Source organism: Athene cunicularia (genome assembly GCF_003259725.1).
Source record: "Athene cunicularia isolate RWA chromosome 2 unlocalized genomic scaffold, athCun1 chr2_part1, whole genome shotgun sequence".
Taxonomy (NCBI): Eukaryota; Metazoa; Chordata; class Aves; order Strigiformes; family Strigidae; genus Athene; species Athene cunicularia.
In genome coordinates, this window is record NW_020799095.1 from 105,175,799 (window position 1) to 105,188,798 (window position 13,000).

Genomic DNA, 13,000 nt, shown 5'->3' on the forward strand with positions numbered 1-13,000 from the left:
GAAAATTATACAAAAGCTGAATAGCTCTTATTCTGTAAAAAACAGCGTATCTACTTAACAGAAAGAATGATTCCTAAGGGCTCCATGTAAAATCACATTTACAAACATCACCTAGATGTTCTGCTCCAAGAATGTGAATAAGCAGAAAACAGTGTGAAGACTACCTATACGTGTTTCATATTCAATTCAAAAGAGCACATTGAAGACAGCGTGACTGACATTCACCCTTCCCTGCAAAGAGGACACCCCACTTCATAAGTGTTTCAATATCAAGCCAAAAAACCTTTCCAGCGGTAGTTACAACAGATATTCTGAAGTGAGCTCAGTTAGGTACCAGGAAGATTTGCTTGCTATTTGAGTGGTCTTCTCCAGCAGTTAGCAAGACTCCCATGAACTACCCAAGACTTTGACAACCAAAATATTTCAAGGTTACTAAAAGAAATAAATTATTCATTATTAATAACCATTATTGAGCAGTGTCCTTTTCTCCTTTCTTTACAAACCTGGTTTGTACAAATATATTAGTTTAATGTATTTACTGAAGACTGTGTGGGAAATCTATGACTTGTGTGTGAACAGTTGCCTTTGCAATCCCTTACATATGAACTGTCCTTTAAATCACATCAATATTGCTCCATTTAGGCAAGGTTTAAATAAAAATCAATCCACACAAACAGCAAAGACTAAGTATTACCATGTGTATGCACACATTCATTTGCTACGGAGTGTCAAGACAAGGAAGAAACATGCTCCATGGACTCAAAGTATCTCACCAGATTACAAAAGGACCCCAAAAATCCCTTGGATTATCAAATTCATCCAAGTGGGTGTTGTAATCCCACCTGTTTATGCCAAATAGTATGGATACAGCATGGATGGCCACAGCAACAGGAGACTAAATTGAGAAGGCTCATGCCAGTTCATGGAATTTCAAACTTTTCTTGAAATGGAATTTTATCTGAAATTTTATTCTGTTCTTCAGAAAAACAAGAGCTGTGACATGAGGAACGGGGACGAGCTCTGTGTGATGAAGCTACTCAGGATGCACAAAACTGCAGGAAGGCACAGAGACCGTAGAAGCATGCCTGGGCACCCACGGGCTACTACAAAACTGGTACCCTACAAAGCGAGGAGAAAGCATGCAGAAAAACCCCAGTGTCCTTAAGATGAGATACAAAGCTGCTGGGAAAGAAGAGGCATCTTTCTCACCCTCAGGAACCAGAAATCTATGTGAGGACAGAGGCAGTGCAGCCTTCTTCACATTAATTGGAGGTTATACTGCAGCCCATGAAACACCAAAGCAGTCCTTCGTAATTGTGCATTTACTAGGCATACTTCACAAAGGAAGAATTACAACTTTAAAAGGAGAAAAAAACAAAACCAAAACATAACAAAACCGCACACAAGCCCAGCACACAGATCTATTCACAAAGATATTCTCAGATTATTTTGTAGTAATCAGTCACACTAAATTGTATCAACACCCCCCCCCAAAAAAAAAAGAGTTTTAAAGTACAAAATTAGAATCCCTAATTTAAAACTCCAATTCACATCTATAACATATTATGGCAGGATTAAACTGCAAGTGTCCTTTGCACTTCACATCCCCTAATTCAGGTGATTCATGGTATAAAAGTCAGTATGAACTCTTGAAGACCCAGTAGTTTTCTTCCCCTGTATAAGATTAACAGTTCTGGAAATTACTAAGCATGTAATAAACAGTAATTGCTTTTTAATCAGTGCCACAATATTTGATGCTTTCACTGAAGAATGCAAGAACTGTCAAGTAAAGCTGTAGGATTTAGTTGAATTCACATCAAGCTTCATTTATGTTTATGAATTTATATATGTGAATATATTTATATATGGAGATCTTGAAGTTCTCCATATAAATTACATTATCAAAGTTGATGTCAATGAGGTTTCAGTCAGATAAAATCTGCATGTGTCAACATTCATGTCTGACTGTTCTCGACAAGTCTGTTCCCCACTACTCCACTGAGGTGAACTGAAGACACCCAACAGAGGGGCTCTACTACATCTAAGTAAGGATATATCATCCTGTCTTTATACACTCCATGCATAGAGCCAAAGCAAGAAACTTCCCTGTTCTCTCACTCTGCTAATGTCTCTGAAAAGCCATCAGAGAGGACCACCATGTAGCTAGCAGCTGTTTCTTAGACATCTCTAAATGAAAGTTTTTTTCTTTTTTAAGGTAAAGGGATGACAAATGTGATGAGAAATAATCTGATGAGTCCAAGCACAGTGGGAGGGAGCAGAAGACATGGCTGTGCTGAGAGACACATCCAGCTGCTGAGCCTGCGGGTGCATCTGAAGTAGACTGACAAGATGAAAGATTAGTGAAGGTGTTCCTGTTCTGGATAAATTTGAGGGATGAGGTAATTTTGCAAAAGTAAATCAGAAAAAAAACATGCTTAGAGAAGATCAGGTCTAGAGGAAAATAAGACAAATGGGAGAATCAAATGACAGTTGAGATCTCAGAGGTGTAAAAAGCAAGTAGAAAGAAAAGTCAAACTATGAAAGAAAAGTGGCATTAGGTCTAGTGTGAAAAGTTATGAACAGTGAGAAGGAGAAAATGTGGCAATGAGAATGGGCAGTATGAAGTAATTAGTCTGCCTTTAATATAGACAAATACTAATAAGGAACAGGGTATTACCTTAAATTTTCCAATTCCCCACAAAACCTACATCTGATTGGGAAACATCTGCACCACAGCTAGGGGAGCATAAGAAATAAGCATTAACATTACAACCAACCATCTAGTAAAACATAGTATTTCTTCCAGGGGTTGTGATTTATAAAAGCTGCAAGTCAGATATTCAGAGGAATGGGGAGGTAAGCAGCAGCACCTCACTGGTGCAAAACATACTTTCCCAAAGTCAAACACAGCCAACTTAACCATCCTTCAGCAATCAAATGCTAACATCAATGTTGTAGGTCTTGAGCAGGGCACTGTGGCCGTTAAAACAGTTCTGCCTACAACAAACACGTGTCTCTACAGTCTCACAGCATGGCAGTTGCGAAGCACAAGGCACACTTCCATTTCTTAATAGAACATCAAATCACATGCTCAGCCACTGGCAGATTAAAACTAGCTGTCTTACAGCTGTGAAACTAGTGATACGATTAAAGGAGCTCATAAAATCCTAGTAAAGATACTTGTCAGTGTGGGATTATTCAGACACAGCTGATCACCAAAAAACCCACAGTGCACAACACATGGTGATGTGAAAAAAACAGCAGAAGAGTGCAAAACGCCCATAACTAAAGTATATTGTGAATGTGCAAATGTTTTATTTCATATTGACTCTTAAGCAGCATACAGGGGGAGAATGTTACAGAACTGAGCTGCAGAAGGTTTAGAGGAAATACAGGTGTTTGAAATAAAAAAGAATGGCTTTCTACACGTTAAATTGGAAGAAGAGGCAAGAGCAGAGACCAAAAAATTATTTTCCCTATGCTCTTTCAGATGTGCATGACCTAGCGACTGAAGAGAATGCCAAAATTCATGTTTTCAAATCTTGCTGAAGTTCTGTCACAACAGCAGTCCAGTGAGATAAAAGGGCACTCAAAACTGCAGTCACACTTTAAAATCACTAACCATTCTGTTATTCTCCAATAGTTTCCATTTTATTACATTTTCACAGGGAAAAAATTTTGGTGTTCAAGGAGAGAAGCCTCTCTCCTGAAAAAAGATTATGACAATACATCAAGGAAAATGCCAAAGCAAGCATCTGGTTGCCCAAAAGAACACAGTATGTTCTAATTTGCCCTTTATTATATTTTTTTTCTGTTTCATTTTAATGGTAGCTAGATACAGACAAAAGAAAGAAGTGGAGGAAAGAGTGAGAAATGGCAACAAGGAGCACTGCAAAGAAAGAAAGGTTCATTACAGCACAAGAAAAGATGCAAGGAATGTGAAGAATGTCAGCAAGTAAATAAATCAATAATCTACAGTCATCATCTACATTCCTGAACTACCTTGAAAGCAAGGATATCTGCCCTTAACATTCCTGACAACAGTAGAGATTTTCAAGGAAGACTTCCCCCTGCAGCAAGCTCTGTACCAGACCCTTGTATCAACAGCTGATTACAAGGGAGCCTGTACTACCTCTTCTTAACAGTTTTGTTAATACAAGCTTGTAAGTACTTTGGACCAACCTAGAAACATTAACAAGCTGAAATTAATGTTGAGATCACTGCACTTATTTAAAAAACAAAACAAAAACCAAACTCAAGGTCACTGTCAAACAATTGCAGGAATAATGCACTAGATTCCCCCCTCACTACTGCTCTCTAAAACATACCAGAGCCTAGCAGCTCATACAGAATAAAAGCAGAGATCAATAAAGCAAGAAAACTAATGTGGTTTTTCAAAATGGTGTCAGCATACTATAAAGTAAGAATTTTACAGAGGAAATGGAAGCTTAACAATAGAGACAAGGGGACATAAAAGTCAGGACTTCTCAAGAAGTTGGGAACATTCCATATTGTTAAGGTGGAAAAAAAACCCTAAAAATCAACCAACCAACCAACCAACACCAAACCCCTAAACCACCAAAACAAGTATACAGCTAAAATCAAGGATATGCCATCAAGTAACATGGTACAACAGAAGTGGATGTGCGTAGCAAAGCAGTGGGTGTTAAGGACCTTGCTGATATCCACCCTACACACATTTCAGGGGAATTACTTCAGACTAACTCTACACTGGTCCTGTGAACTGGGCATCCACTAGAGGATGAGATAAACAGCCTGGTTTAGTTTCATCCATAAAGGATTTAGATCGACCTGTGGCACAAACCAAAACATGACAAATGGTGACCAGAAATTCAACTCAAGTGTAACCCTGAGCCAAAACACAGATTTACCCAAAGTTGCAATATGACTCTGACACTATATATATATATAAAAAGTCTTGTAAATCCAGTACCTAACTGTCTCAAACAAGCAATAAAAAAAATGAGACAGGATGATTCCACATGAGCACTGTTGCTTAGAAGACCACTATTGCTTACAGGACACAGCAGTAATTCCCAAAAAACCTGCTTTTCCACAAAAAATATAATGTACAAAACCCACTAAAAATCATAATACGGAATTATTTCTGAACTGGACTTGTTTGGCTTCATGCATACACAATATGCTTTTGCAACACTTGCTTTTGCAAATGAAGCCGATACAATACGATTAGGTAGCTGGGGGCATCTTTCCATGTGACTCAAGTAATTTCTTAATGCTTACATGAAGTATAGCAATTAAAACAGTTCTGTTTTCAATGTCATTCTGAATAGTACCAAACGGAGGGACTCTCCCCAGCTGTCCACATGTATACAACAAACTTTACAGTCACCTTTTAAATAATGAATGAAAAAAAAACAAACAAGAAGAGAGAAAACCTACTGTACCTGTATGTTGTTCTTCAATCCAAGCTTGCAGATACATGAAGAGGAGTAGACCAGCTACCCCAAATATCAGTACAGACACAAAAACTTGTCTTAGGTTCATGACCCTACCAGGGGACTACTTTTCAGCTTTCAGAAGGACTCATGGCTCACTTTTCTGAAGTTTTCAGCATGCCTCCATCTTCTCCTGAAAGTTCGACCTGGAATAACAAGAGATAGAGCTAGTTCTCGTGTTACATTTTTATTCTTCACCAGAGACTGTATAAACAGCATACTATATACAAGCTGGAGCTCTTACAAGCTATTACTTCCAATGCTTAGATTTCTATTCATGATCTCAACAATCTTTCCAGCCCAGGATGATTTCCAAGGAGAAGTGTTTCTCAAAGTGGCTGCAAAGACCATTCCACCTCCACACCGCCCAACATCTCCCACTGCTGTAATGGAGGGAGGTGATGCCCTAGGCAAGACACCCAGGTGCCACACCAGTATACCACTGCCCACTGACCATCACAGCTGAGAAGCTACAAGCAGCAGTTGGAGGCCTCCCTAGCTGGCTGGGTTGCACCCCAGTGCTACCAGTCCTCTGTGATGGGCAGCTCAGCACCTCTGCTTCTGGGCTGTGTGACCTGGTGTGCCCGAGGAAGTCACCCCCACAACACAACTCTGCTCAGAGTGCCTTGGCATCAGTTCAGCCTACCCTTCGGGGAGTCATGCTCCAATGTTTACCCTCAGACATGAATCCAAGTTGAGTTTTGCAGGGTTAGGGAAGGTCAGCATAACATGATATCGGTAATGCAGCAGAAGGAATTAACAGATCATCTTTTTACTTGGCTATTTTGCAACATGGGAAGGACTTGTCAAGAACCCAATTCTTGCCACTAAGTTCAGTGGAAATGCGATCAAATGTAAAAGCTTACCAAAAAAATTTCTCTCTTGCACAGCAGAGGGCCCAGAAAAAGAAAGTAATTTACTTGATACCCTGCATCTGCGACAAAGGCACCATAAAATTAAGTTTATAACAACAGAACATAGAAGACACTGTGGATCATAAAAAAGCCAATCCTTAACCTGAATCAGAACATGTTCACTTTTGAAAGCACATTACTAGAAGCTGAAGAGCAGCTGTTGAAACTGGCCTGCGTAGCAAAAGTGTTAAAATTCAACACAGTGGACACCCTTGTAAGTGCATATCTGATAGAAGTGCCCGGTAAACTGCCGCAAAGAATGCAAAGAAAAATTCAAGCTTTTAAAAGAAGACAACCTACTGAAAAATATTTGAAAAACAAATCTGTTAAAAGAACAGAGCCAAAGTACATGTACATTCAAATAAACAGAAAAAGAAAATTCAGGCATTTAACAGTTATTCTGAAATGTACAAGTACTGCATGTTCCACAAGTTTGTATTTTTAAATAACTCCTCACAGTTACATCTATAATCACCGAGTTTCTAAAAATAAACATACACATAAGGCTTAGCAGGAACTCCCATTAAAAATAGATGTTGAATGAACACACTAACCATGTTAGAGACAAAAGATTTCAAGAACAACAAAACTGTGTTCAGAATTTTACTGAATTTTTTTTTCCAATTCTGTGCCGTTAAAACTATACACTTCTCTGAAGCATAAACTTGCATGCAGAAAAAATAAACTAGGGTTTAAATATTAATCATTTTATATGTAATTGTTTTGTAGCAGACAGATGGCTAGACATTAACAGAATGTAAATGTTCTGTCTGAAGTTTCCTTTGCATGGGTCATGAAGTATCTGGTTTGAACCTGGAAAACCCAAGAAAGGCGAGTTGGTGGGTTATTCCACCTAGTTCTTTCTGCCTTCATTCTGCAGAGGTGGAATTTCCTACATGTTATATACATGTACCTGTTTGCAGCTATTGTGATGATACACAGGATCGGAAGGAAGCAGTGAATATTGGGCAAAACCAAAGATAACGGTTGGGGAATTCTCTGTGAAATGCCTTGTGCGAGGGTGTGGGTAGCGGAGCCTCCAGCCAGACAGCTCTTCACTAGCTGTTGTCACCTGCACCTTCTCCTGCAGTGCCCTCAGCCTTCTCACACTTGCACTCTTCCTTACCTACACTAAAAAGTTTACTTGGGTCTTTGCACCTAACTTCAATCCTGCAGCAAATGCACTGTTTGCATATCTTCAGAAATCACTCTGCTGACAAGCCAGAAGCTTCCCAGCATAACCAGTGCTTCAAGAACCACTAGTCAAAGGACCAACGAATACAAACCTCTTCTGTTTTCTCCCAGACAAAAGCTGTGTTATTCATGTAACAGGACACTGACAGCATCTGGACTAGAAAAACCCCCCAACAAATATATAAGACATGAAGGTCTGAACGAGTATCTTGGAAAGAGATTAATTAAATTATAGGTACTACAAAGCAGAAATCAGTTTATTTTGGAAAAGTTGTTTGGGATTCAGAACTTTCTCTTATAATAAAAAAGTAGGCAATCCAGAAACACACAGTGAATAGTGGCATGCTTCCAAATAAGCCTGCTTTCGTGGTATTGTCACTTGTTTCCATCTCTGACTACACAACACACTCGCATTTTCAGCTCTCCTTTCTGAAAACCGATGTCCTTGAGTGGGCAAGAAAAGCTTTCTCAGGCCACGTGGATGCTGAAAGCAAAGCACTCCACACCACATCTTGATGAACATTTCTGACACATGTAGGCTGGCAGTGCTGCTCTCTTCAGCTACTTGCTCTCATCATCCCTGACCGCCCAGCTCTTGCCACCACCATGAGGGTTCACACACCTGCACAGCAACATCCAGAAAGCTCATCCAGCTAAAAAATATTCCAGAAAGAAGAAATGGGAACCTTACTGCCAAAGGAGGAGTCAGGAAACACTGATTTAATCAAACTACAGCCCACAAATGATTTGCCCAAGGAATAGTGCCAATGTTTTTTTCTTTAGCAATACCAGCCATCGCATGCATCCATGACACATGATGGCATAGGATATACAGCTGACCATGCCCAAACACCATCATGGAGACATACAGCTGACCTTGCCCAAACACCATCATAGTTGCATGCAGCACCATCTACAAGCCCTGTGTAATCTTTAGGATTCACAGAAAAATCAGGAGCTTCCAAGCAATTTAATTTGTGAATAAGAAAATAGATGTTTTTCTACTCAGGTAGTTTCAGTTTTGAGTGGATAGAAGTTTCTAAAAGGAAACAGCAGATCAAAATACTCTGGGGGTTTTTTTAAACTACCAAACACACCTTAAAGCCAATGTACTCCACCATCAGTCACTACAATTATCTTTGTATCAAGAGCTTTCATGCCGCTTGCTATTAGTTTAATGTATTTAAATTTGATTTCTATGAAACTGTACTCTTTGTTTTTGTGTTGGCTAAGTTTTAAGATTAGTTTTAAACAAGAGTAACATTAGTTTTAATTAAGGCTACCTAATTTAGCAGAGGTTAAGACTCTAAACACATCAAATGCATCCAAAATCTGAAGTGATTCTGCTACCTTATAAGATTTTTAAAGACTTTTCAGCTTTAATAGTTTAATTTATTTAACATAGTGATTTGTAACCCACATATGAAAAAATGATAGCGACATTAAAAAAAGTCTTGTCTACGAGTCTTCTAGCAGAATTTGAAAAATGGCCGCACAACACTGACAAATTTTCTCCTTTAATATTAAAAAGAAATGGTCATGGATAATGCTCTCTAGCATCCTGGCAAAGAGGAAATACCTGCAAAAATTCTTTAATCAAGATAAATGCTCTCTTGAGGCTGTGAAGGCAGAGCAACAAGCAATTCCTTTCAACCTAAGTCTTTCCAAAAGCTGTATACAGACAGAGGTTCAGCACCCCTAGTTAAGCTGTAAATCTTTCTTTGCTCTAAGCCCTGGGCAACATGGCTCCACCGGGTGATAGCTTGACCATCCTGCTGGATAGGATGCTTGCTACAGTGAAACTAATGTAGCCTAAGAAACTGCTGTGCCCTTCTCACCTATGCTGAACTTATTTTTTTCTTTAGCCCAACCTCCCCCCATCTCGCTAGGAAGCATGTACCCCAATGTCCCATCCCATTACAACTCAAGACTTCACAGAAAATGTCATAGTGATGAATGCACTCCAAAATTTCAAGGTCTTCTGAGTATTGGAGAGAGATTATTATGTATTGTTCTTATCCCTCATGGAGAAACAGTTAATCTGGCAGACAAAACCACAATGTGCCTTAGATGACAACACAGACCTCTTTGCAGCAAAAATTCAGAAACTTGAGAAGTTTATAATCATTCACTTCTAAGGCCAAATTGTTTAAGACCATTGTCAAACTTGAGAGTTTCAGGAATCCTTATTCCACTAATATAAAACCCTTGCATTTTTCCCACTGTATTTTGGGTCCAGTTCAAAGAGGCATATTTTTGTACAGGGCTAACACAAGCAATTGAAACAGCACAACCACCCAAAAATGGTGAAGAGTGCATCTCCTGCTTTTGGTATGATTCCTCATTTTAGTATGTTGTCCACCTTTCTCCTCCTGGCAAGCAAATACACTTGTTGTGCTGAGGAGAAGCACCTCCAGCTCTCACGTACCATTCCTGGCTTCTTCCTATTCCAGACCACCTAAAACCAATGGCATCTGGTCACAGTATGTTTGGCTAATTTAAGATTTCCTTGCCATGACTACCCTCACCATCACCAGTTCCAAAATCAAAAACATAAAAAAGCAAAACATTAGAATGCCTCAAACTATTTAGAAACCCTTCTTTTCTATTCCCCTTCACCTTTTTTCCTTCACCTGAAAGAAAAAGATGATCAAGATGAGTGGTTAGCCAGTAGAATACTGATTAAAAAAAACAGATTCTCTTTATAATGGTCAAAGCATTCATATTACTGTGGGTTACCACAAATTCCCACCCACTCAGCATCTCCTCAGACACAACTGAATTAATGGAAGTAAAATGAGGAAAAGACACAGAAAGCTACTGAAACCCCACACAATATTTTTCTTACCCCCTTCCTTCCTTACCCCAAGCAGCAGTACCTTTTCTGCTGCCTCCACTGGAGTTACCACAGCAAGAAAATTCTGCACTGAGCAATGTTCTGCTGGACACTGGCCCAGGCTACATTCAGCTCTGTCAGTGGAAGGAGGCAAGGATATCTTCTCACTTCAATGCTCCCCCTCCTCCCTCACTTCTCATCTGTTAGTTTGTGTCCTACTTGACATGTAGGTGATCTCCAGGATCACCTTTCCACTGTCCACATCTCAACTTTCTGGCTTCACAACAGCTAGCACAAGGCACAGCTCCAGCTCTTAACAATGCTTGCACAGTTCCTCATATCAGGCAGTGCTACTCTTCATTCTGGTTTATTCCAATGGTTGCTAGAAAAAAAAAACCAACAGTATTTGCTGTTTTCTCTTTCCAGCAAGTTATGCTAAGTATTACAGTTGGGTGAAGTCAAAGTCCTTACAGTAATTTGAATTAAGTGCATAACAGATCAAGATAACCAAACTCAGTGCTGCTGAAAAAGTTTGTAGAAATAAAACATTTAAAAAAACCCAACCCAACCTTCCCATAAGCCTTTCCTGTCAATAGGCATCTACTGGGGGGCTGTGGGGGGTAGGGGATGGTTAACAATCTGGCAGGCCTCACTACAGGGACTGAGTACAGGCAGGGTAGGGCAGTGATGAGTTTTTCTCTCACCCCATGACAGACAGTATTTCAGTACCTGGTGCAAAAGAGAGAGATACCCAGCATCCAGGCTCACCGGTACATCAGTCCTACTGACACCTCAGTAACTTCTTCACCTGAAGAGCTACGTGTAAGAAGGTTGTGTCGAAGTGTAACTGAAGGCAGTTGGCCTGCACAGCTTTTATCACTGGCAATAATGGAAGATTACTACCTACCAACCTTGCACATTGAGTTAAGAGAATTTTGTTAGAGTTCCATAAAACAAAATAATGAAATATTTGTATGAAATATGTAGGTATTTCTTTTCAAAGGAGAGAGCTGTTTAAACAAAGTGAGCATCCTTCACTCACCCACTGCAAATCCTGAAACAATAAAGCCCCTTTAAAAAAACTAGAGCTTAAAAATTTCAAATTTCAAGAGTAGTCAGGAAATTCCGAACATCAACATCACCAAAGTAACTTCCCACCCAGCCAAGTTGCACATATTTAACATTTTTCTACTTCACTCTCCCTTGTTACATAGCAGACCACAATGTTGTTATAGCAATTATGTTTTGTTATTAATGCACTTTATAGCATAAAACATGTTATACAAAATTAATAACGTGGCAAAAAAAAAAAGTTTGCATTTGATTTGGCCATTTTAATCTATTAAAGTCACTATTTCCTCATTATCCCTTCAATATATTTCCAAAGACAAAACTTCTTTTAATGAAGCAATGGTTGTAAACAAGACTCATTTTAGTGAAGAAGTGTATATTCATTGCTAATGCCATTAAATCTTTCCATAGGAACTGTACTAGGGGACTGAAAGCAGTCCATAGCACCTGCACTGCTTCTGAGAACAAAGTCTGTACAAAACACAACCTCTTATCTGGTCCTGCTCCTCAAACATAGATCCTACTGAATTTCATTCAGACCATATTAATTTAATCCACACAGCAACCCTCAGCCACTTGTAGATTAATTTAAAGCTGCAGTTCTAGTAATTATTCTTTATGAAGAAACAAACAAAATCTCTGCTTGTGTTAACCATAGATAAACGCACAGTAAACCTACATACTTGTGAGTAGGACAACACAGCATCATGAAAAGTTTCACTTACTTAAATGAGAACAGAGAAGACACTCCAGCACTGAAAAGGATGGGTTTGGAACTTCCCAAGAGTTTCACTCTACAGCTGCAGGGCATCTCACTTCAAAAAGGAAAAAGCATTACTATGCTTCATTACAGCTCCCAGTCAGGACTGGGGGACCCTACTGCACCTCAGCAAAGACAGGTTCGACACGCTTAGCTCTTACCTGCCTGAAGCACTGCTTGAAGTCAGCGAGCAGTCCCATGGAAGTCACCTGGAGTTGCGGAAGTTAAACAGAAACAGGGCTCACAAGACAGCAACTTGATGCCTCTCAATCTTCTCGCAGGATTGGAGGGGGACTTTCTTCACCCTCTTAGCATAGATGAGATTAAAAAAAAGACTGTGTCAAAGCAAGATCTTCCCTTTTTTACACTAGTGAAATTACAGGATCTTGTTTATTGACTGCAGTGAACCGAAGTGTTATCAGCATGCCAAGTAGACTTGCCGTCTGCCCCAATCATTCACTCTACCGCTTGAAAACGCACAGGCAATATTAACCAATTTTTTTTTTTTTTTTGGAGACGTGCCCTGAATTCCCGATTCCCGTCGTGTGACGGTGAGGGGGGGCTCTGAGGAGTCAGCAGAAAAGTTGGTCGGTCTGGGGGAGCACTGCCTGGCACGGTGCCGCAGCGGGGGGCTCAGCACTCCCCTCAACTTCTGGGGACGAGCCGCAGCTCCCCCACTCCGAAGGGAGGCGGCGCTCGGCGCCCGGTCCCGGGGATAGGGGGGGTGGGGGAAGCCCCTTTCCAC

General features: G+C 40.0%; 1 protein-coding gene across 4 annotated transcripts in view; it reads right to left on the reverse strand.

Moving 5' to 3' along the window:
- CHST9 (carbohydrate sulfotransferase 9) overlaps positions 1-13,000 on the reverse strand; it is a 91,169-nt gene that overhangs the window by 76,897 nt on the left and 1,272 nt on the right. Inside the window, exons 2-5 of one of the 4 annotated variants that reach the window (XM_026843537.1) lie at positions 12,417-12,562; positions 12,221-12,310; positions 7,681-7,740; positions 5,430-5,626 (exon numbers count right to left, since the gene is read on the reverse strand). In XM_026843537.1, coding sequence (XP_026699338.1) covers positions 5,430-5,529 — 100 coding nt within the window. In that variant the 5' untranslated portion in view covers positions 5,530-5,626; positions 7,681-7,740; positions 12,221-12,310; positions 12,417-12,562. The remainder of the gene's footprint in view (positions 1-5,429; positions 5,627-7,680; positions 7,741-12,220; positions 12,311-12,416; positions 12,563-13,000) is intronic. The other 3 variants (XM_026843536.1, XM_026843538.1, XM_026843540.1) reach the window with 3 other exon arrangements.